General features: G+C 42.8%; 1 protein-coding gene across 1 annotated transcript in view; it reads left to right on the top strand.

The window, feature by feature from the left end:
- The window catches only part of LOC124548102 (CD63 antigen-like), a 65,514-nt gene that overhangs the window by 40,001 nt on the left and 1,189 nt on the right, over positions 1-24,324 (top strand). Inside the window, exons 3-4 of the mRNA XM_047125153.1 lie at positions 5,862-6,032; positions 15,334-15,516. Of these exons, the coding sequence (XP_046981109.1) occupies positions 5,862-6,032; positions 15,334-15,516 (354 nt within the window). The remainder of the gene's footprint in view (positions 1-5,861; positions 6,033-15,333; positions 15,517-24,324) is intronic.

Genomic DNA, 24,324 nt, shown 5'->3' on the forward strand with positions numbered 1-24,324 from the left:
AGACCGCTCCATTCGCACCATCAACAGGACAGGCTGTGCTAACGGTATACTACCCCTTCTACATCGCTGGTAACGGGTTCTACAGAACGCTAGTGACTAATTTGAAGAACAGTAACAGGTGAAAACATGTAACTCTTTTGTATCGGTTGTGAATAAATAGTTGCCACTATTTAAGTTCCAACCCTCGTATCTGTGTTCTTCCATTTGAGATTTTCTTTTGCATTCTTTGTAGGCGCTACTTTATTTGCAGTTTGCATACATATCTTTGTTAAATAATTACTCCGTTGATCCGTGCTTGTGTAAGCCGCGTTTCCTAAGACGCATTGGTCCTTGTTTTATCGATAAGCCCGAAAATAGTCACATGTACCTACAGTTCCTCACAGGCGTACTACGCAGTTATCGGAAGGCACGCCACTGGAAATAAGGCAATCCATGTTGGACGAGCACGGCAGCTTCCCCACCAACTCAGCATTGATAATTACAGGGCTTAACAGAACATTTGGAGACCGCCGGATGAGTTGCTCGTGAGATACAAAATGACCTTCAAACTTACGAAACCTAACCACTTTGCTGGTAAATTTGAAAAAAAGAAGTCTACAAGGAAACAGCGACGACTCCCGAAAATGTGAAACGCCATTCAACATGGGCCAGTGTTGTAGTGCGTCCAGATTAAATTCAACGTGTAGTATTGCCCATACTTCCCGCTACAACGCATCTATCAACACTCAAAGTCGATATTTATAGCACTTGACGTGACAGCCATACTAATAACTACACTGTCCAATCACATTCATGTGACCACCTGTTAAAAACCTGAATAACAACCTTTTGCAGCGCAGACCAATGCAAGACATGCATGAAGAGAGTCAATGAGGCTCTGGAATGCACCGACAGGGATGTGGAGCCGTGGTGACACCAGTGCCACGGCCAACTGCGCTAGGTTTGTTGGTTGAGGATCCATGGTGCAAACAGTAAGATCGAGGTGATATCAAAGGTTCTCGACTGTGTTTGAATCATGTGACTTTGATGGTCAGGAGGGCAGAGTAAACTCATCCTGATGCTCTATGAATCACGAACGTACACCATGAGCTGTAAGACATGTTGCATTGTCCTGCTGGTAGATGCCCCTATGCTGAGGGAAAACAAACTGCATGTGGATGTGGACACGGTCCCCAAGGACAAATGCACACGAATGACGAGATCATCCAGGCAATGCACTCCGGCCTGGAACCTTCCAACGATTGTTGCATGGTGTTTGCTTCAGACGTTTCACGCCGTACACGCAAACGGCCCTCTGTCTAATGGACTTTAAAACGTGATTGATCTGGAAAGGCCATCTGTCGCCACTCAGTGGACGTCCAGTTACGGTATTAGCGTGCAAAATGCCCTTTGTCGCCGATGAACAGCGATCAGCATGGAGCATGAACCAGGCGCCTGCAGCGGAGGTCCATACGCATACGCTGTACAGTTGCCAATGGTTGTTATTGTGGTCTTCAGTCCAGAGACTGGTTTGATGCAGCTCTCCGTGCTACTCTATCCTGTGCAAGCATCTTCGTCTCCCAGTAGCTACTGCAACCTACATCCTTCTGAATCTGTTTAGTGTATTCATCTCATGGTCTCCCTCTACGATTTTTACTCTCCAAGCTGCCCTCCAATACTAAATTGGTGATCCCTTCATGCCTCATAACACGTCCTACCAACCTATCCCTTCTTCTAGTCAAGTTGTGCCACAAACTTCTCCTCTCTCCAATTCTATACAATACCTCCTTAGCTATGTGATCTACCCATCTAATCCTCAGCATGTAGCACCACATTTCGAAAGCTTCTATTCTGTCCTTGTCTAAACTATTTATCGTCCACGTTTCACTTCCATACATGGCTACACTCCATACAAATACTTTCAGAAACGACTTCCTGACACTTAAATCTATACTCGATGTTAACAAATTTCTCTTCTTCAGAAATGCTTTCCTTGCCATTGCCAGTCTACATTTTATATCCTCTCTACTTCGACCATCATCGGTTATTTTGCTCCCCAAATAGCAAAACTCCTTTACTACTTTAAATGTCTCATTTCCTAATCTAATTCCCTTAGCATCACCCGACTTAATTCGACTACATTCCATTATCCTCGTTTTGCTTTTGTTGACGTTCATTTTATATCCTCCTTTCAAGGCACTGTCCATTCCGTTCAATTGCTCTTCCAAGTCCTTTGCTGTCTCTGACAGAATTACAATGTCATTGGCGAACCTCAAAGTTTTTATTTCTTCTCCATGGATTTTATTCCTACTCCAAATTTTTCTTTTGTTTCCTTTACTGCTTGCTCAATTTACAGATTGAATAACATCGGGGAGAGGCTACAGCCCTGTCTCACTCCCTTCCCAACCACTGCTTCCCTTTCATACCCCTCGACTCTTATAACTGCCATCTGGTTTCTGTAAAAATTGTAAATAGCCTTTCGCTCCCTGTATTTCACCCCTGACACCTTCAGAATTTGAAAGAGACTATTCCAGTCAACATTGTGAAAAGCTTTCTCTAAGTCTACAAATGCTAGAAACGTAGGTTTGCCTTTCCTTAATCTCTTTTCTAAGATAAGTCATAGGGTCAGTATTGCCTCACGTGTTCCAACATTTCTACGGAATCCAGTGGTAAACTGTTGATATCGCCTTGGTTAATCTGGACGGTCAGTTGCTCAATAGCTGCACATCTGTTCGCCTGAACACATCTCTGCAGTTGTCGTTTACTCCTGTCATTTATGGCCCTGGTGCACCACAGTGGCCTCGGCACCAGTTTTAGATAGCGCCGTTTTGCCACACATGGTACACTTTAACTACAACGGCACTCGAACAGTTTACAAACTCAACCATTTTGGAAACGCTTCCGCCGTTGTCCCGAAAGCCAATGATCATGCCCTTTACGACGTCAGATAAATCGTTCCGTTTTCGCGTTAGTACAACGACTACACTGTTTTCCGCGTATCCCCGACATGTGGGATTGATTTACACTCGAAAAAAAAGAAATTAGTTCCAATTTTGGCCGCCAGAGGCAAATCTGGCGCTGTGAGAGGAAGAAAGAGAGATAAAATGTTTCTTTAGGTAATGGTTTAGGAACAGGTCGTGGTCAGAAATAGTCAAACAAATGGGAAAGGCAAAAATTTAATTTTATTATTTACCCCCTCTTGCACAGTTTGTCCAACGTGAGCACCGGAGATGTGTACGAGATGCTGTATAGCCCCAGATTTGCTCATAGTGGCCAAAATAGGAACAATTATTTTCCTTCGTGGATATGTTACACTTTAACACATGAGCATATCTATCAAGTTTCGCTGGTGTACGGTAATTACAGCCCGCACTGGACCTTCGCGAGTAGCTGCGCTTTAATTATAGCCAACCGGTATATATAGAAACCCCAAGATAAAAATCACAGTTTCGGGTCTGGAGAAGGTGGGGAAGGGGGGGGGGGGGGCGCCATGCCACCAACTGCAGATTGCAGGTGATGCACGATCGACCCATCGTCGTGGTGGCTCAGTGTCCGCGTACTCACTGTCGTCATTGTGGAGGTGTGGTGGAGAGCCATCCTGTACAAGAATGAAATTATCAGAACCCTCTTGCAACTGCGGCATCAGTCACAACTGTAGAATGTCGATGGTAGCCTCTGCAAGAAGCAAGGTCCCTACACTTTTTGCCTCGACAAAGCACAAAATACGTTAAGCGTTGGGGATCCACAGACACGTTCATTGACGATGTGGGGATTCTCTGCTCCCCATATTCGCACATTGTGCTGCTTTCTTTGCACTGTTTAGGTGTTAGGTAGCCTCACTGCTAAAAATCATCCTACAGATGAATTTATACTCTTCCATTAAGTGTGCATATCAATGCAAACCTGTTTCTGCAAACGTTTGTCACCATGTGTAATGGCTTGGAGCAACTAAATCCGATATGTTTTCATTTGCAGGCGTTTCCTCGGATCTTTCCGACCAGTTGGTTGTGGAATTCCTAGCTCTAGACTGACACGCGACGGTGACTTATAAGGACCTCCGAGGAAGGTCGTCTTGATTCAATCGACCTGTTCGTTGGATATTGATAGTCGCCCAGTACTTTTGGCTTTAAAAAGACTTCCTGTTTCCTTAAACTACTGTATCCATTAGTGAACGGATTGTCTAGTAGGTATAGCCTTCCGAATGTGGTTCTGTATTGCCGATGCACTGCGGTTCCGGAGTCGCTCCTGTAGAACTCCATCATGCAAAATGCCTTCTCAGTTGGTCAGGCAGCCACGTTTCTGGTGATCACTGTAACAAAACAAACATCTCGAGTCGCTGATTTCAAACACAGTCATACAATGAGGTGACAGAAGTCGTATACCTCGATATGAACATATACGGATGACGACAGCATCTCGTACTTAAGGTATAAAAAGGCAGTGCACTGCCCGAGCTGTCATTTGTACTCAGGTGATTCATGTGAAAATGTTTCCAAAGAGCTCACAGCCGCACAACAGGAATTGACAGGCGTTAAACGGGAATGGTAGCCGGAGGTAGAGTAATGGACATTCCGTTTCGGAAATCGTTAGGGAATCCAACATTCCAAGATCAACAATCTCAAGACTGCGCCGAGAATACCAAATATCAGGCATTACGTCTCATCACGGACAACGCAGTGTCCGACTGCCTTCACTTAACGACCGGGAGCCGTGGCGTTTGCGAAGAGTTCTCGTTGCTGACAGACAAGCAGCACTGCGTGAAATAACAGCAGAAATTCAGGACGTACGACGAATGTATCCATTAGGATAGTACCCTGAAATTAGGCGTTAATAGGCTATGACAGCAGACAACCGCCGCCAGAGCCTTTGCTGACAGTATGACATCACCTTCAGTACTTCTCCTGGGCTCATAACCATATCGGATGGATCCTGGACGACTGGGAAACCGAGGTCTGGTCAGATGAGTCCCGATTTCAGTTGGTAAGAGGTGTTGGTAGTTTTAGAGTGTGATATAGACCCCACGATGCCTTGGACCCAAGATGTCAACAAGTCACTGTACGAGCTGGTGGTGGCCCCATAATTCTGTGGGCTGTCTTTACGTGGAATGGACTTGGACCTTTCGTCCAATTGAACCGATCACTGACTTGGACACCATTTGCAGCCATTCATGGATTTCATTTTCCCCAACAACGACGGAGTTTTTATGGATGACAATGCGTCATGTCACCGGGCCACAACTGTTTGCGACTGGCTTGAAGAACATTCTCTACAATTCGAGCGAATGATTTTGTCACCCAGATCACCCGACATGAATCCCATCTAACGTTTATGGGACGTAATCGAGAGGTCAGCTCGTGTACAAAATCTTGTACCAGCAACACTATTATGAATAGCTATCGAGACACCAGGCCTCAATATTTATGCAGAGGACTTCCAACGTCTTTCCATGTCGAGGAGGTCCTACACGATATTTGGAGGTATCCCTTGAATTTTGTCACCCCAGTGTGCAGTTTCTTCCCTCAACACAAACATCTTTCACCATCACTTGAAAGTGTCTAGCCCATTGTGAAAAATTCTGTGCAGTCTTTGGGGGGCCTGTCTTAACTGCCTCACGTTGTATAAGTAATCATGCACGCATAAAATCTTAGTTGGATCACTTGAAAACGGGAGTATGATGCTCTGCCGAAATATCAACTGATTTCTATCGTTCCAAATGACTGAGCATCGGGGATACACTAAGATAAGCGATTAGTTTCAAAAATCCTAGTTTACTATTGTTGCATATTGCTGAGGAGTTAATTTTGCATCGCAACATGAGATAGCCTGTTCTATCTTTTCTCAATAAGAAGACGGAGGAAGTACAGCGTGTGCCTTGCTTTCAGTACGCGGCGCTGCTGGGCGCGGTGTTCATAGCGGAGCTGGCGGCGGGCGCTGCGGCCGCGGCGAGCAAGGACCGTCTGGAGGACGTGCTGAAGACGTCCATGGAGGACTCCCAAAAGCACTACCAGAACTCCACCATCGAGAAGACCGCCTGGGACCGCCTGCAGACGGAGGTACGTGGCATCTCCTTCCGTGTAAGACCAGCAGCTCAGCTTCTAGGCAAAACAAGTTCATTTCGTCACAAAACAATATTTGGCCGAGAATTCGCTGGATATTTTGCTGGTATCCTCATTTACGAACACAGAATTAATTTCTCGTGTGATCCAAAATAGTGAGGCGATCCCTATACTATGAACAGTGTAGATTATTAGTTGGATTTTCCCACTTACCCCATGTGACGTGTAAGTAATGGACAGTGTCGTTCTTTTGGTTGTTCTTTCTAGTACCACGAATTTGAACAGCATTTTTCTGTGTTCCTGTTGCAAATGATCTTTCATACGTTCGGAACTACCGTCCCGCAGTGTTCTTCTGGTAGTGTTGAATGCATTAATGGAGACTATGGTCGTCCTGTCCATTCTTTCTGGTGCCTTCGCCACTAGCAAGTTCCCTGGCCGAATTTGCGCCAACACAGCATCCCACGCAGAACTTGGTTGAAAATCACGGGCTTAGCTGATAAGTAAGCTGTTTACTCTTATTTTCACTGCCACTTAAATAGAAAAGTCTCACGACACAACACTTCTGCTGCTCAAAGTTGATCATGCGCTGATAAGCCAGAACATTATGACCACCGCCCACTGTTACCTTGTAAGCCGACTGGTGGCGTTGCGGGCCGAAAGTATGTGAGTGGAGCAGATAGTGACGGGGAGTCATCCTAGCGAAGATATGGGCAGCAAAAGGGGAAAATCATTGAGATAAGAGACTTCGATAAAGGGCAGATTATTATTACCCAAATTCTGTGAATGAGTATCTCGAGAACGACGACGCTAGTCAAATGTTCACGTGCTACTGTCATAGGCACCTACGAACAGAGATAGAAGGACAGTGAAACTGCCAGTCGGCGCTAAATGGTTGGACGTTGACGAATCTTCACAGAACGTGGGGTTCGGAGTCTTGTTTGCTCTGTAAAGTAGAACAGCTGGTGATCTGTGGCGTCTCTGCCAAAAGAGCGCAATGCTGGTGTATCGGAGCACACTGTTCATTGTACGTTGTTGAACATGGAGTTCCGCAGCAGACCACCCCTAAGTGTTCACATGTTGACCCAGCGTCGTCATCAGTTACGACTGCAGTGGCCACGGGACCATCGGGATTCGACCCTCGACAAAAGGAAATGTGTCGGCTATTAGGGTGAATCACGTTTTTGCTACACTAGGTTGATGGTCGTCTCCACAAACGCCGCCATAGAGGTGAATGGCGGCTCAAAACATGCAGCTGACGACAGGACGAGGCTGGTGGGAGCAGTGCTATGCTATGTCAGTCATTCTCCTGCGCTTGCATGGGACCTGTGATAGTAATTAAAGACACGCTGACAGCTACAAACCACCTGCATCCGTCAATACTTGATGTCTTCCCCGACGGTGATTTCATCTTTCAGCAGTATAACTGCCAGTGTCTCGGAGCCAGAGCCGTGCTACAGTGGTTTGAGGAGCATTATAGTGAAACATAGATTCTCGGCGACCGAATTCACCTGATGTAAATCGTATGGAACCCATCTGGATCGCTAGCGGGCGCCATTACCTCGTACGCAAATCAGCGGCCCGTTATTTATGCTAATTACATGACCTGTGCGCAGACATCTAATGCCACATACCTCCATAAATCTACCAACAAACTGTCTGATTTCTGATACACACAATCAGTGATGTATTTCGTTCCAAAGACGGACAAACAGGCTGGTCATAATATTTTGGCACATCAGCGTATGACCGACGATGATGCTGTGATCCACCCACGTAGGCTCATTTCTCTGTCCGAGGTGAATGTTTCTTAAACGTTTTACAAATTAAAACATAATCCGTTGTACGCTGTATGTTAATACTATTCTTTTAATTTGTGGGTTTAGCTAATTTCGACTTTGCGACACTTTCAACACATGGGTGACATCCAATACTTACACAATGTAAAAGGTGATGTAAATAAGTTGCTGTGCTTGAAAATGGTGCTAAGTCGAAATTAGGTAATCGCACAAATCAAGTTTCTTACATGTGCTGCGAGAAACAGCGTTGTGTTTGCTCGATGTACTAGGGGCTACTCTCACACCCAGTAACTTAAACGCCAGGTGTGTGTAGTCGTAGCTGATCTGTGTCGGAATCCGACACGTTCTTCATGTTCGTCTGTTGTATGGAATGTATTCCTTGCGTGATATTTATTCAGGATCTGGAGCAGCTTGATCATAGGAGTCTCTGCGTAATGTGTTACTCTCAGTCCTGTGACGTCTGCCTCCGTCTGCTTTACTCGCATGTAGTTTCTTCATGCCCGATTTCTCCTCGAGTGGACACAATGCTCAGCCAGCAAGAGGATTCGGCAACTGCTTTCCCAACTCTAACTTCTCCCACTACTGATCGAGAGTTACTCTTCTGGGAGCGCGTCCTATGGTCCTTCAGTAGAGGAGAGCTGTGTTCCTGTATTGAACAGCGACTTGGAACTTCACCTAAGGATGACTAGCCCTTAACTCACCAGGCGTGGTCTCTCACACCGTGCGAGAATTTTCCAAGTCACTCTCGTAGATTAGTTGCGGCGGAACGTTTTTATACACCACCTACCCTCTTTTAATCACAAACCCTAGAAATTATCATTGTCAGTGGCGTTATCGCCTTATTTGATTGTTATTGACACGTGTTGTTGACATGTGATCGGGTCTTCTAGACCGTGCCTCGTGAACTACGCACCTGCTTTGGTCAGTTCAGTACAAAACATATTAGCAAGAATATGACAATTTCACACACTCTAAGTTCGATGAAATTTTTAGCCAGTGGATGGAGAATGATGTCAATAATAAAGAACAAGAATTAGACGAAGAAGATAACGATTTTTCAATAGCCAGTGATCGCAATTCTGATAGCGAACAAGAAGGCCATTCAGAGAAAGAACTTCAGGACAGCGGTGATGAGGAACTTTCTATTTCTCCAACAAAATATTAGTGTTATTTAAAAGTAAATGTGTTCTGAGTGTTGGTAAAGAAAGTTGTAGACCTCAGGACTGAATATTAATTTTGTAGCTTTTCTTTTTCTGGCTATTGAGTTCAGTTTTTATATGCAAGATTAATCCCCGGAAATTAGTTTTATGTGACAATTTGCTTTCTAGAGAGATACCATAATTTTTTAGAACGTAAAATTCAGTTCTCTAACAGTTAGTTTTGTGTACTATTGAAAAAGCTTCACGAAAGTGTATGTGTTTTGCTTGATACAAAAATAAAATACTGTTGGCTTTATTTAGTGCAATAAAATCAACGAGGAGTATTTAAACATCAGTTATATAGTTGCAACCATAAATGTTATATAACATAAATTAAATTTTCAAATGATTTACAGCTTAAATCTTGGTTGAAAAATAGGTGTCTCAGGACGACACCTCGTAGTATACGTTAGAGAAGTCACCTCGTGAGTTAAGGACTAGGGAACCTCACGAAACGTTGCTATAAGACGGCGCTGCTATTAGGATGATAAGCTAGTCATGTTTAATATTTGAGATTAGACACATAGTTTCTAGCCGCGTTCATTTCTCGGTTTTTTTTATAGTAGGCATTGTAGAGTGTTGGCGACACAGCTGTACTATCCCTCATACTCCTGTGCATAATACTTTCTGGAATATTCTCTCTGGTACCTCACAGTGGCCTTGGTCATTAGCGTTCAGGCATTAACCTAGCTAATCAGCTGCTTTGGTCTCTTATATCTTATTCTTTAAGCACGATGAACGAGTTACGTTGCACGTTGATAACTGGAGTTGAAACCCTCGACTAACCCTAACGTGAAGATACTGGACCGGGATCTTCATGTTAGCAGCTACCAACACCGATCACAGAAACGCTCTGTTCTAAGGACCTTGGTGCGACGAACGGAAACCATTTCCGACTGAGAAACCTTCCGAAAGAACTGAGTCAGTAGTCAAGGTAACAACAAGGCTATAACAACCAACAAATTTCGCAAGCCATTTCGCCAAAGATATATAAGCAGAAGGGCCCCGAGAAGGACAAGAATAAACTTGCATTTTACCATTCTGTGGCTTAGTAACAGGAAAGATTACCCGGCTCCTAAAGAGGCATAAAATCGATTCAGGCTACCAGCAACAATTAGAGAACTCTTGAGATCTATGAAAGATGGTTTAGACCTCAAAACGTCAGAAATATACAAAATACCGTGTGAATGTGGACAGTTGATTATGATGTGATTGCTGCTGTCGTTCTCATATATCCTCTCCACCGTCTGTGCCATGTACTGTTCGTGATGCGCCCGCCAGACAGGCTATACGCACCACTGAATAGCGCTGTATTGAACATCTTAGGTGTTTCCTATCCTGATAAATCAGTGGTAGCAGAACGTGTCCTGGAAAATAGAAGCAGAACTGCGTCCGGAGATGTCTATTTGGCACCTGCAGCAGCGTCATAAATGAAGCGATTCCTGACAGTACCCTCAACAAAAATGGCGACCTGCAGCTAACCACTGCTTGGGACCCGGCCATCGGAAGGCTGAAGCGAATGCCCTGAAAACATTACCAATTGTGGCAATGGGGTGAGCACTAATGACGCTACAGACGGCAGCGCAACTATATAAGGATGACAGCAGCAATCTACCTGCAGTCACAACCTGACAGTAGCTGAGGAACTCAAGGCCGAAAGCACTTGACGTGGCTGGAAGTTTTCATCACCTCATAATATAGATTCAGTAGATTCACACACCAGCTTCACGTTTCAACCCTGACGGACCATTCAATGGCAAACGGTCGCTATGTCATTTTCTGCCAATGACGTAGTTCTCATGCACCGTGGAGGGGCATGGAGTCAGCTCACCGCTCTCCCGGTCGTTGTCTGCTCCCCAGCCACTGGATCTATTACTGTTCCCTCAAGTAGTTTCTCTGTCAACATCACGAGACTGAGTGTTCCCTATTTCACTCCTCCTACCATGGAAATGCCATGCAGTACCCGGAACTGAAACCGGCTCCTCTGCGTGATAATCGTGCACGCTGGCCACTCACTTTCGGAGGCAGAATAGGCTCATTATTGCTCTAAACCATTTTTTATGAATGACTCGACCATTCCTTTAACACAGCCTTGGCCAATATTCTTCCAGAACCCTGTCAATTGAGCAATTGCTCGTATACTAACGTTAGCGATATGTTTTATTCTAGTCTACCTCGATTCTTCACGATACGGAAAACGCTCAATTTATGAACACTGCCGTACTATTTGCAGAAATCTGCAATTGTGCCTCAAGGCAGTTTGTTGAATTCTTATGTAGTGGAATAACGATAGTAGATTTACACTTCTTGGAATTATCTTGCTCATTCACATTGGTTATAGGGTAAGATTATATCGAGTCATTAGCCTTACACTTCAAAATCTTTTCGGCCATTTTGTTCTTTCCTATCCCTTCTTTGTTCTTTAACTTATCGACCACTATTTTGTCTCAACAAATGATTCCAATGACTTCTGTTCAGTACTGTTAGTGCAATACATACTATCGGGTTTTTATAAATAACAGGTTAGTAGATGTACTATCATGGTGCAGTTAGAGTTTCTCACTATTTAAACATGTCGTTATAATGAGTGCGATTCCTGTTTTCGTTTCCTTGTCATGTAAGCTATTTTATAGCTTTACGAGTTTACCGCTGAGTCTTACAACTGTACATCGTATCTCGGACACAGAACAATAGCGAACTTAGTCATTCTGAATAACGAACTGCTGAAATGATGTATCCGCTGTTGCCTCAACCTCGCGACTATGGAGCAGGAAAAACGGTGTGAATCCTATAGTACACTGTATTGCACTTTGTACAAGTGTTACAAATACCAAACTTACTTTGTTAATCGTGCTGAATGCCCTCCCGACTGCGAAATCTACTTGTTCATAGGATCTACTCGTGTTGTCTGGGGGAGGATGCACAACCTCGCAAACTGACCGTCATTCACAGCCCAAAAAGTTTATGTATTAACACAAATTACGTAGATGTAACGGCAAAATCTACTGTGGAGTTCTGTAGTTTACAGGAATCATAGTTGTTTGTAAACAGAACTAGACGAGCCACTCTTGCCTGGAGTCAGTCAGTCTCAGGTTATTCAGAACAAAGCTATCCTCTTAGTTCAAAAAATGCTCACATTTGCTTATTCGTCACAATGACATTTGATTTAGTGGTATGGGAAATCACTACTCTTTAATACATTCGTGATGAACCTTAACTTCATTGACAATATTCGGAGTTCGTTCAGGGGTTAGGGTTGTTTGGGGAAGGAGACCAGACAGCGAGGTCATCGGCCTCATCGGATTAGGGAAGGAAGTCGGCCGTGCCCTTTCAAAGGAACCATCCCGGCATTTGCCTGGAGCGATTCAGGGAAATCACGGAAAACCTAAATCAGGATGGTCGGACGCGGGGTTGAACCGTCGTCCTCCCGAATGCGAGTCCAGTGTCTAACCACTGCGCCACCTCGCTCGGTGGTTCGTTCAGGGATTTTTGTGTACTACGCATGTGGTCTGCGGCGCCTTGTTGTTGATAACTGTATTTCGTTTGATTTCTTCTCCCATTTATCCTCGTATCTATATTCTCTTGAAACATCGGCACAACAGCGCAGTTGTCAACTGTGTGCACTGAGTGACTTACTTGTGCACAAACAAACTTGTTCCATTCACCAGCGCCACGGTACTTGCTCTTCGTAACAGCAACGTTCACTTTACTTCTCTCTCTCAAGTTTGCATTCAGTACAGCTGGCTTCTGTGTTAGGTCTCCAGTACGTTGGCAGTGATACACAGCAGTATAGAGAGACTTGCCGACGGAGAGCTGGCCTATGTTCATCTTCTGTATCGTATACTGAATGCAGCGGAAAAACAGCACAACACCACTGTCATCAGCTTCCACAGTGACGGTACCCACATTGCAGTGCTTTGCATCGCCTGATAGATGTTGCATTACTCTGTTTGTGTTGTACATTTTGGTGATTGCTTACAAGAGGCTGTTTCACTGTTGTGAAGACATTTTCACAAAAACAAAGTTAATTGGGGCAACAAAGTGGACAAATAATAATTGCACTATTCTTCTGTAATCAGCTACTAGAGAGCATGGACCCCTTATAATAAAACACTCAGAAAATATCCCTGAAAAATCTACGGAATTTGTTGAGTTGAGGTGCAGTCTCTATTTATCATTGTGTCTCTCGTAATATGCTTATAGTAAGGTCATCTATTATCATTCGCAATATCCATTGAAAGAAATATTGGAAATGGTTTTGGAACAATGCTTATTTATGTTTACATTCACATTAGCACACTGTAAATGTCCGTGAAGTGTGTCAGAAGGTAATCCTTTCCGCCATACAATTATGTGCTTATGTTTGCATGTAGCACAATAATATTGCTACATAATTACGCTGTGCTGCATAATTCATTTAATTTACTGTGATTGTATTGACTTGACCAGAACTATCAAAATAAATCAAGGATATAGCTCTTTCACATAGATCGAGTACTGTAACTTCCTTCACTGTTTTCAAATTGAGAGCATCTGTTACATCTGTATGAATGCTTTGTCTCACAGAGACATAAACTGATAAAATTATTTCAGGTTTACACTCGCATCAACTGGTCCAGTAGCCACGAGCTTTAGGATGAGAGTTCCCCGGCCATTGTCAAAAGGTGATTGTCCTGTTGTTAGAATTTTGATGATAATTGGGTCCATAGTGTTTGTGAAATATTTAAATGAAGTGATTCCACTTTAAGATGTTAATATATTATTTATTGCGATTGCAGTTTCGACACGTGGTCATTTTTCAGTATTGTGGGATGTTGTACCCCATTCAATAACATAAAGCTGCCTCATGTTGGAATATAGTTTCCAACAGTGTAAAGGCAGATACGTCTGACAGTGTAAATTTGTCCGCTGTTCCATAAACAGAGCGAGCAAACGTTAGAAATTTGGTGAAATGGCAGCAGATGTGACAAACAATTAGGTAAAATTTTTCGTGTAGCATGCGTGGTAGATGGATCACAATGCTCTTTGTATGTTTACATCTTTTTCGCTATTGTGATCCATCTACCATGCAAGTTACATGAACATTTTGACTTAGGTGTTTATCATGTCTGTTCTCATTTCACAAACTTTCTAACGTGTGCTTACATTTTGTATGAAACGTGGATATAAATATACACTGTCACAGCATTTGTGTTTACACTGCTAGGAACTATGTTCCAGCCTGTCACAGCTTCATGTTATTGAGTGGGTTACAACAGCCCACAGAACTTGAAAATGAGCTTTGTCTAAACTGTAGCCGCAATACATATTATTTCAACAACCTAAAGCGGAATGACATCTTTTAGAAGCCCGCTATGTCGGTTGCTTCCATCCTCACGTAGCCGTGTTACTGCCTTGCCTGTCGCATCACTGCTGTCCAGTCTAGCGTCACCGAACACAAAAACGCAAAAAACTGTTACAACAACTGAAATTTTTTAAGTCATTTCATCGATGACACGTAAGCAGAAGGACCGCAAGGAGGACACGAAGGGGCTTTCCTTTTGTCGTTCTGTGGTTCAGTGACACGAATACCTCTTAAGAGGCATATAATTGATTCAGGTCCCCAGCAAAAACCCGTGATACTCATGGAAGATTATGTAGGCTCGAGATATGGGCGTAAATAGTTTTATATCGTGCAATCTCTGTAAGCAACTGAAGACCACCATGAGAAATGTTTCTGCCTATGACCATAACTAGGGCATCCCGAGAAAACAATGGTAGCAGAACATGCTTTGGGAAACGGAAACCAAACTGCATTCTACGAGATATCTAACATTAAATGGACAAATGGTTTCTGGGATAGCAAAATAAAAGAAGCAGTAAAGGTAAAAATATCTGACAATTCTCTCGATAAAGACAGCGGTTTGTAGCGAAACATAGCTTGCGACTCGGCCATCGAGAGGTTGAAGCCGGCGAGCAATGAAAACATTACCTTAGGTGGCGCTGGAATGGGTACAGTGACGTCACAGGTGGTCTCATGGAAATGGAAGCAGCAACGACGTAACATACACCATTTGACAATAATCGAGAAGCACTCGTCCGAAAGCTCGTGTCGTTTAACCACTTTACTCTGCTGGAACCTCTGGAAAATTTTGTTAACCTTACATATATGTTGCGTAGCACGTAGAACTGCGCTTGGAGACTTAACGTGTATCTTCACCGAGAATTTCACTTTAAAGGTAACAAACACATTATTTAGTCAGTAAGAATCTTGCACTATGCTGTTTACAATAATGCAGTTGATTTTAATGTTCCTCTTCACAGCTTACATGTTGCGGTGTAGAAAATTCGCAAGAATGGAAGCCTCTTCCTCCAAAATCCTGCTGTGCAGACCCAGACCTTTGCTTAGAAGTTTACACAGACGGTTGTCTAGAGAAACTGAAGGATGAAGTGAAGAGCAGTGCATTGCTTCTAGCGGGAGTCGGTATCGGCATTGCCTTCATTGAGGTAAATAATCTTAATATGTTAATTTTATCACTCTCATAATATTTAGACCCTACCATTGATTTTATAGTTAATATCTAAATTAACACTTGATATTACCACTTTATACCTGTATGATCTTTCTGAACCAGGTGTTCAGAAGGAGAGTTGAGATATTTTTGTGTAATGCTTATTTGCTTGCTCAGCAGTTCGAATCCAAACTTTCTGATAGGCATTCAAGCATATGAGTTGGGCACATTGTAACACTAATATACAGGGTGTCCCAGCTATCTTGTCCACCTAAAATACCTCTGGAACAATAACAGCTATTGGAAAACGACTTTCACCGGTATCAATGTAGGGCTGGGGCCCATGAATGTACATATTTGGAAACATTCTAAAACGAAAGCATATGTGTTTTTTAACACAAACTTATGATTTTTTAAATGGACCTCCTATATTTTTTCTTCAGCAGTCCATAGCATGACAAAGCACATACACAATGGCGTTGATTGCATCGCAATATTCCCATTACATCCCGAGATATTAAGAAGCGAAGTTGACGCTTGAAACACCCGACATGCGCTGCTAGCGCACGTCCTGAGGCTCAGGCGTGAACCCCATGCTGCCCGTAATCGCGATGTGATTGACATGCGTAATCACACTTTCATACTTATCAAGAGGTCCGAAACGAATAATACGGTCTGCTGTCATCCTGCAGCATGGGGTTCACGCCTGAGCCTCAGGACGTGTGCTAGCAGCGCATGTCGGGTGTTTCAAGCGTCAACTTCGCGTCTCAATATCTCGGGATGTAATGGGAATATTGCGATGCAATCAACGCCATTGTGTATGTGCTTTATCATGCTATGGATTGCTGAAGAAAAAAATGCAGGAGGTCCATTTAAAAAAACATAAGTTTGTGTTAAAAAAACACATATGCTTTCGTTTAAGAATGTTTCCAAATATGTACATTCATGGGCCCCAGCCCTACATTGATACCGGTGAAAGTCGTTTTCCAATAGCTGTTATTGTTCCAGAGATATATTGGGTGAACAAGATAGCTGGGACACCCTGTATAGTCCATCTTTCCCCACCAAAGTGTCCCGTACATGCGGCTGTGTGAATGTTTATGGAGGTTAGTGTTATTATGAGTAACATTAGAATTGAAAGGAGGTGAAATGGTGAAACACTATTCTCACTTCTCTACAATATCAGGAAAGAGACCGCAGAGGTAAATTCCATCATTCTACAATGAAACTATCAACAATATGGGGTGTGTCAAAAAGGACTTTACAACTATGAAAACGCAAATTTATTGATTCTTTTACTAACAAACATAGTTTGGGTGTCACTTTACAGCAAATTACATCAACGTTTTTTACGTTACATGTAAACAAGTTCAATGTGACTTCCATCAGCTACGCAGCACGTATCCCATCTGAAATCGATTTCTTGCCAAAGTAGCTGCACCAAGTCAGGCGCGATTTATTTAGTTGCGGGGTAGATTCTACCGCTGAGCTCTGGTAGAGAAACCGGTTAAGTTGGAACAAACTGGGTATCTTCGATAAATTCCCGAAAGAAAAAAGTCAAGAGGTGTCAGGTTCCGTGAACGTGGGGGCCATGCAGTTGACCCACCTCGGCCAATCCACTTAGTAGGAAAGCGGACATTAAGAAATCCCGGATGGTGGGGATGTAACCGTTTTCTTAACACACGCCAAAAATTCGTATATGGGACGCTCAAGTCTCGAGAAGCACGCCACTTCGATATTGCAGAACTGTTCATAAAGCTTTGACTCACTTTCTCTATGACGTTGTCAATCGCACGGGGGATGACCTGAGGATTAGTCATGTCTTACCAAACATCCACTATCACAAAATTATTTAAGGCACTCATAAATGCTATTGGTTGGATCTTTACCATACTACGCGCAAAATTTACGGTGCACCGTTGTAGCAGACATCGACTCTTCAAAGCAAAACATCCAGGGAGCATGCTTGGGACCGATGGTGGAATCTTTTGCTTGAACTGCCGCTAGTGCCCGGGGTACCGCGATACTGTACTATCGTAACAAGTCAGTCAAAATTTTATTTATTTTCCTTAAAGATGCCACCCAGATCAAATGTATAAGTCGTATGAATAAGTTTGCACCAATTTTAAAAATTGTAAAGTCCTTTCTGATACACCCTGTACATGGCGTCAACCTGAAACATACCTGAGAGGCTTGGGACTAACGTAGAATATTAGCGCAAAGCCTAGCTTTAAGTAAAAATAGATAATCGTCTACGTTTCTCTTTTCTCTTGCGGGCGCTCGTAAACTGGTAGACCCCTAATGATGAACTGGTATACGACACGACCAACTAGGGCTAAGTGTCACCGCCCTGGCATGAGCTATATATACGGCGTGGTCAGAAACAGTCTGAAAAGTTTGTAAGCGTGTTGCAGGATAGGCAGTGCTGAGAAATAATTGTTAAGAAAAAAATTCGATACGTTCCGCCATTTCCCTGCCAATCAGGTAATCGCGCGCAAATGTACACTACTGGCCATTAAAATTGCTACACCAAGAAGAAATGCAATTGATAAACGCGTATTCATTGGACAAATGTATTATACAGGGCTATTACAAATGATTGAAGCGATTTCATAAATTCACTGTAGCTCCATTCATTGACATATGGTCACGACACACTACAGATTCGAAGAAAAACTCATAAAGTTTTGTTCGGCTGAAGCCGCACTTCAGGTTTCTGCCGCCAAAGTGCTCGAGAGCGCAGTGAGACAAAATGGCGACAGGAGCCGAGAAAGCGTATGTCATGCTTGAAATGCACTCACATCAGTCAGTCATAACAGTGCAACGACACTTCAGGACGAAGTTCAACAAAGATCCACAAACTGCTAACTCCATTCGGCGTTGGTATGCGCAGTTTAAAGCTTCTGGATGCCTCTGTAAGGGGAAATCAAAGGGTCGGCCTGCAGTGAGCGAAGAAACGGTTGAACGCGTGCGGGCAAGTTTCACGCATAGCCCGCGGAAGTCGACGAATAAAGCAAGCAGGGAGCTAAACGTACCACAGCCGATGGTTTGGAAAATCTTACGGAAAAGGCTAAAGCAGAAGCCTTACCGTTTGCAACTACTACAAGCCCTGACACCCGATAACAAAGTCAAACGCTTCGAATTTTCAGAGCGGTTGCAACAGCTCATGGAAGAGGATGTGTTCAGTGTGAAACTTGTTTTCAATGATGAAGCAACATTTTTTCTTAATTGTGAAGTGAACAGACACAATGTGCGAATCTGGGCGGTAGAGAATCCTCACGCATTCGTGCAGCAAATTCGCAATTCACCAACAGTTAACGTGTTTTGTGCAATCTCACGGTTTAAAGTTTACGGTCCCTTTTTCTTCTGTGAAAAAAAACGTTACAGGACACATGTATCTGGACATGCTGGAAAATTGGCTCATGCCACAACTGGAGACCGACATCGCCGACTTCATCTTTCAACAGGATGGTGCTCCACCGCACTTCCACCATGATGTTCGGCATTTCTTAAACAGGAGATTGGAAAACTGATGGATCGGTCGTGGTGGAGATCATGATCAGCAATTCATGTCATGGCCTCCACGCTCTCCCGACTTAACCCCATGCGATTTCTTTCTGTGGGGTTATGTGAAAGATTCAGTGTTTAAACCTCCTCTACCAAGAAACGTGCCAGAACTGCGAGCTCGCATCAACGATGCTTTCGAACTCATTGATGGGGACATGCTGCGCCGAGTGTGGGAGGAACTTGATTATCGGCTTGATGTCTGCCGAATCACTAAAGGGGCACATATCGAACAATTGTGAATGCCTAAAAAAACTTTTTGAGTTTTTGTATGTGTGTGCAAAGCATTGTGAAAATATCCCAAATAATAAAGTTATTGTAGAGCTGTGAAATCGCTTCAATCATTTGTAATAACCCTGTACTAGAACTGACATGTGATTACAATTTCACGCAATGTGGGTGCATAGATCCTGAGAAATCAGTAGCCAGAACAACCACCTCTGGCCGTAATAACTGCCGTGATATGTCTGGGCATTGAGTTAAACAGAGCTTGGATGGCGTGTACAGGTACAGGTGCCCATGCCGCTTCAACACTATACCACAGTTCATCAAGGGTAGTGAGTGGTGTATTGCGATGAGCCAGTTGCTTGGCCACCATTGACCAGACGTTTTCAATTGGTGAGAGATCTGGAGAATATGCTGGCCAGGGCAGCAGTCGAACATTTTCTGTATCCAGAAAGGCCCGTACAGGACCTGCAACATGCGGTCGTGCATTATCCTACTGAAATGTAGGGTTTCGCTGGGATCGAATGAAGGGTAGAGCCACGGGTCGTAACACATCTGAAATGTAACGCCCACTGTTCAAAGTGCCGTCAATGCGAACAAGAGGTGACCGAGACGTGTAACCAATGGCACCCCATACCATAACGCCGGGTGATACACCAGTATGGCGATGACGAACACATGCTTCCAATGTGCGTTCACCACGATATGACGCCAAACACGGATGCGACCATCACGATGCTGTAAACAGAACCTGGATTCATCCGATAAAATGACGTTTTGCCATTTGTGCACCCACGTTCATCGTTGAGTGTACCATCGCATGTGCTCCTGTCTGTGATGCAGTGTCAAGGGTAACCGCAGCCATGGTCTCCAAGCTGATGGTCCATGCTGCTGCAAACGTTGTCGAACTCTTTTGTGCAGATAGTTGTTGTCTTGCAAACGCTCCCATCTGTTGACTCAGGGATCGAGACGTGGCTGCACGATCCGTTACAGCCATGCGGATAAGATGCCTATCTCGACTGCTAGTGATACGATGCCTTTGGGATCCAGAACGGCATTCCGTTTTACCCTCCTGAACCCACCCATTCCACATTCTGCTAACAGTCATTGGATCTCGACCAACGCGAGCAGCAATGTCATGATACGATAAATCGCAATCGCGATAGGCTACAATCCGACCTTTATAAAAGTCGGACACGCGATGGTATGCATTATTCCTTCTTACACGAGGCATCAAAACAACGTTCCACCAGGCAACGCCGGTCAACTGCTGTATGTGTATGAGAAATCGGTTGGAAACTTTCCTCATGTCAGCACGTTGTAGGTGTCGCCACCAGCGCCAACCTTGTGTGAATGCTCTGAAAAGCTAATCATTTGCATATCACAGCGTCTTCTTCCTGCCGGTAATTTCGCGTCTGTAGCACGTCATCTTCGTGGTGTAGCAATTTTAATGGCCAGTAGTGTAAAAGGCCCACCAAATAACAAGTCTATTTATTTATTTATTTATTTATTTTGATCCAACATCAACTCATTACAAAAAGGTTTTTTTTTGTTCCAGTCTTCTGGATAAGTCAGAGCCTTACTTACTAGGGTTACATATTATTGGCTGGCACTTTTATCTACACAACTTTTTCTAAATTTAGTTGAGAGAACAGAGTTACATATATTGACTATACATAAAAAAAATTGTTATTGCCATACTTAGATTAAGGAATCTACAGTTTGTAACACGATATTCATCTCTGACATTCAAATATTTACAGTTTGTGACACAGTCTAAGATCTGAGATTACATATATTTATAAATAGATGGTCATCATATGAGTGTACTAAATCTAGAAACTCATCTATTGAATATACAGGATTGTTTAGGAGCCATAAGTTTAATTTCATTTTTAGTTTTGTAATGGGCAATTTGGAGATATTAGGATGGAAGCAATTCAGTAGTTTTATGCCTGCATAGTGAGGGCTTTTCTCATAAAGTGTTGTTCTATGAGAGATGATGTGGGGTCTCTCTCCACCTCTAGTGTTGTGATCGTGTATTTCTTTCTTAAGTGTTTTGTTACTGTTTACTGCCATAATGATTATCTTCAGCACATACAGGTTATGAACAGTTAGTATTTTAAATTCTTTAAACAAGTTTCTGCAGGACTCCCTGGCACATTTCTTTCCCATAATTCTAAGTGCCTTCTTTTGTAAGGTAAGTACACTTTTCATATAACCTTTACTGCTGGATCCCCATACCTCTATCCCATAACTTAGATGGGATTCAAACAGTGCAAAATATATTTGCCTCAGAGTGGTGATGTTACAAAAAGGTGTCAGTTTTCTTAGGACATATATGGTAGTACATAGCTTTTTGCAAATATCAGTCACATGATCAGACCAGTTTAACTCTGCATCTAGTGTCAGGCCAAGAAATTTGGTCGAGTATTGTTTTTTAATGTATTCGTCACCCATTAAGATTTTGCCTTCATGAGTTTTTTGCCTCCCAAGATCAAATTCTATATAGACAGATTTATTTGTGTTTAATTTTAGTTTGTTTTCATTAAAATACTGCAGAATTAAGCCTGCTGCAGTATTGGATTTCACTTCGAGCTGTGAATAGCTTGGATTGCTGCATATTAATGTGGTATCATCTGCATATAAGATAGCTGTTGCATGGTTTGTTATGGACTGGGTATCATTTACATAGCTAATAAAAAGACGTGGTCCTAATATTGACCCCTGTGGAATACCAAAATTTATGTCAGTGGTGTTTGATTTGTATGCTCCCTCTGTAGTACTAATAGACACAAACTGCTTCCTATTTGTCAAGTAGGACCTCATCAGATTATGGGCTGTGCCTCGAATGCCATAGTTCCACAGTTTGTCCAGCAATATGGTCGTATCGACACAGTCAAATGCTTTTTGTAAGTCTAGAAAGATGCCACATACATGTTCTTTATTATCTATTGCTTGAGTGACACCTTTGATTAAGTTGTATGCTGCTGTAATGGTGGATAACCCGTCTCAGATAGCGTTTGAGACTGCTCAGGCTTTGGTCTACCTTACCATAAACACTTTTTATATCACTTTCTTGTTCGGTTTTAGGAAACCAAATGAAGAATACATTCGGTGCATCCTCTATGGCTAGCCCCTTGAACTTAAGCGCTCAATGGCCTGACTGGGTGACTTCCATGCTGATTAACTCGGAAACGACAACCTATCTTTTTTTTTTTTTTATTAACAGTTATTTCTCAGCACAGCTTACAATGGGACATCCTTACAAGCTTTTCTGACTTTTTATAATCACCCTGTATAATAATGTTGACAGTGTAGTGATGCGGCTGGTCAAGAAAAGAATTCAGCATATCAAAGAATCAGCAGAAAACGGAAGGTTCGTGAAATATATATAACTAATAACTAATTAAAGTGCCAGGCTTCCAAAATCATAAGAATATCAAAATCACAAACTTGAGAAATTTACAGTGATCAGTCAATGCTCTTATTGATTTCTATACAGACCAGTTGTGGAACCACGTTCATCATTAGAGGTCTACCAGTTTGCGAGTGCCCGCAAGAGAAAAGAAAAACGTAGATGATTATCTATTTTTATTTGATGAAAAGAGTGTATCAAAAACAGTCCGTATTTCTGAAACTAATAAACATGTACAATGAATTTTGTTTTTTGATAAACAAGAAACTCGAAAAGTTTTTTTTCATGCCTTTTCATAGGCGTTCCATATGCCCCCCTTGAGATGCACAGCATACGAGTATATCAATGCAGTATTTAGATTGTTCCCATACTGCAGTGAGCATATCTTGAGTTATAGCTTCCACAGCTACTGTTATGTGATGTCTCAGTTCATTCGATGTTGTTGGTAATGGAGGCACATAAACAGTCTTTTATAAACTCCTACAAGAAATAATCACATTCAGTCTGGTCCGGTGACCTTGGAGGCCAGTAATATCAGGCTGAATCATTTGGTACAGTGCGACTGGTCCACTGTTCAGTAATCCTTTGATTTAAAAATTCCTGCACTTCCAGATGCCGGTGAGGTGGTGCCACATCCTGTTGGTAAGTGAAATTGTTCGAATCAATCTCCAACTGTGGGAAAAGAAAGTTCTCAAGCATGCAGGAAGTTCTCACGTATGACAGATGTGTTTAACATCTGTGTCAGACACTCGGGGTTGGCCCTATGATTTGGCTTTACACAAACAACCTTGTTTTCAGAATTGGTCATGTCATCCTCTAATGCTCTGTGCTGTAGGAGAATCCACAACATACCTAGTACGTAAGTCACACTGAACAGTTATTACTGACATGCACTGTGCAAAACATAGAACACAAAATGTTTCGTTTTGTACCAACACCATTTTTACTAGAACTGAAGTGGGTGCACACTGCTGCTACCTAGCAGGAACTACTTTAAACTCGAGAGTTTGCTCTTTCAACGGTACATTTTTCATGCAAATATCTCAAATAACCTAATAGTTATTATTTTTTTAAATCTGATGGTTCTTTTTGGTATACACATTATTTCTGAGGTGAGAAACTGCCTGTTGGCATCTGTCTTGGCTTCTTCAGCAGATCTTTGATTTTTCTGATGTTTCGCTGCTATGAGTGGCTGGCATTGTCAAAGCTTCACCCTCCTTCTCTGGTAGTGGACTGGAGTCGAGCTCGCAGCCTTAGATTGTATGTACCTGTCGCGCCAACATCCAAAGGCTTTTCCGTGGTCATGTCCGGTGTAGTTCTCCCTTTGCTACCTGCAGCACTCTTTCACTACAGCATGGAGACCTGGGACCCACTCACCTTGAGGCTTCCTTCTTTCTTCTTGAAGCTATTGTCATGTTTGTGAATTAGTATGAGGACAGACATGTGATTGTTTACACCTGCTGAGAAAATATAATTGAAAATAAATCACATTTACGCAAATTCTGATTCAACAAGGTTGGCAAAGGAAATCTGGCATGTCCTAACCTAACATAACCTAACCTAACCTTCCAAATGAATGAAATGAATGTCTGTTTC

The sequence above is a fragment of the Schistocerca americana genome, chromosome 1 (genome assembly GCF_021461395.2).
Source record: "Schistocerca americana isolate TAMUIC-IGC-003095 chromosome 1, iqSchAmer2.1, whole genome shotgun sequence".
Taxonomy (NCBI): domain Eukaryota; kingdom Metazoa; phylum Arthropoda; class Insecta; order Orthoptera; family Acrididae; genus Schistocerca; species Schistocerca americana.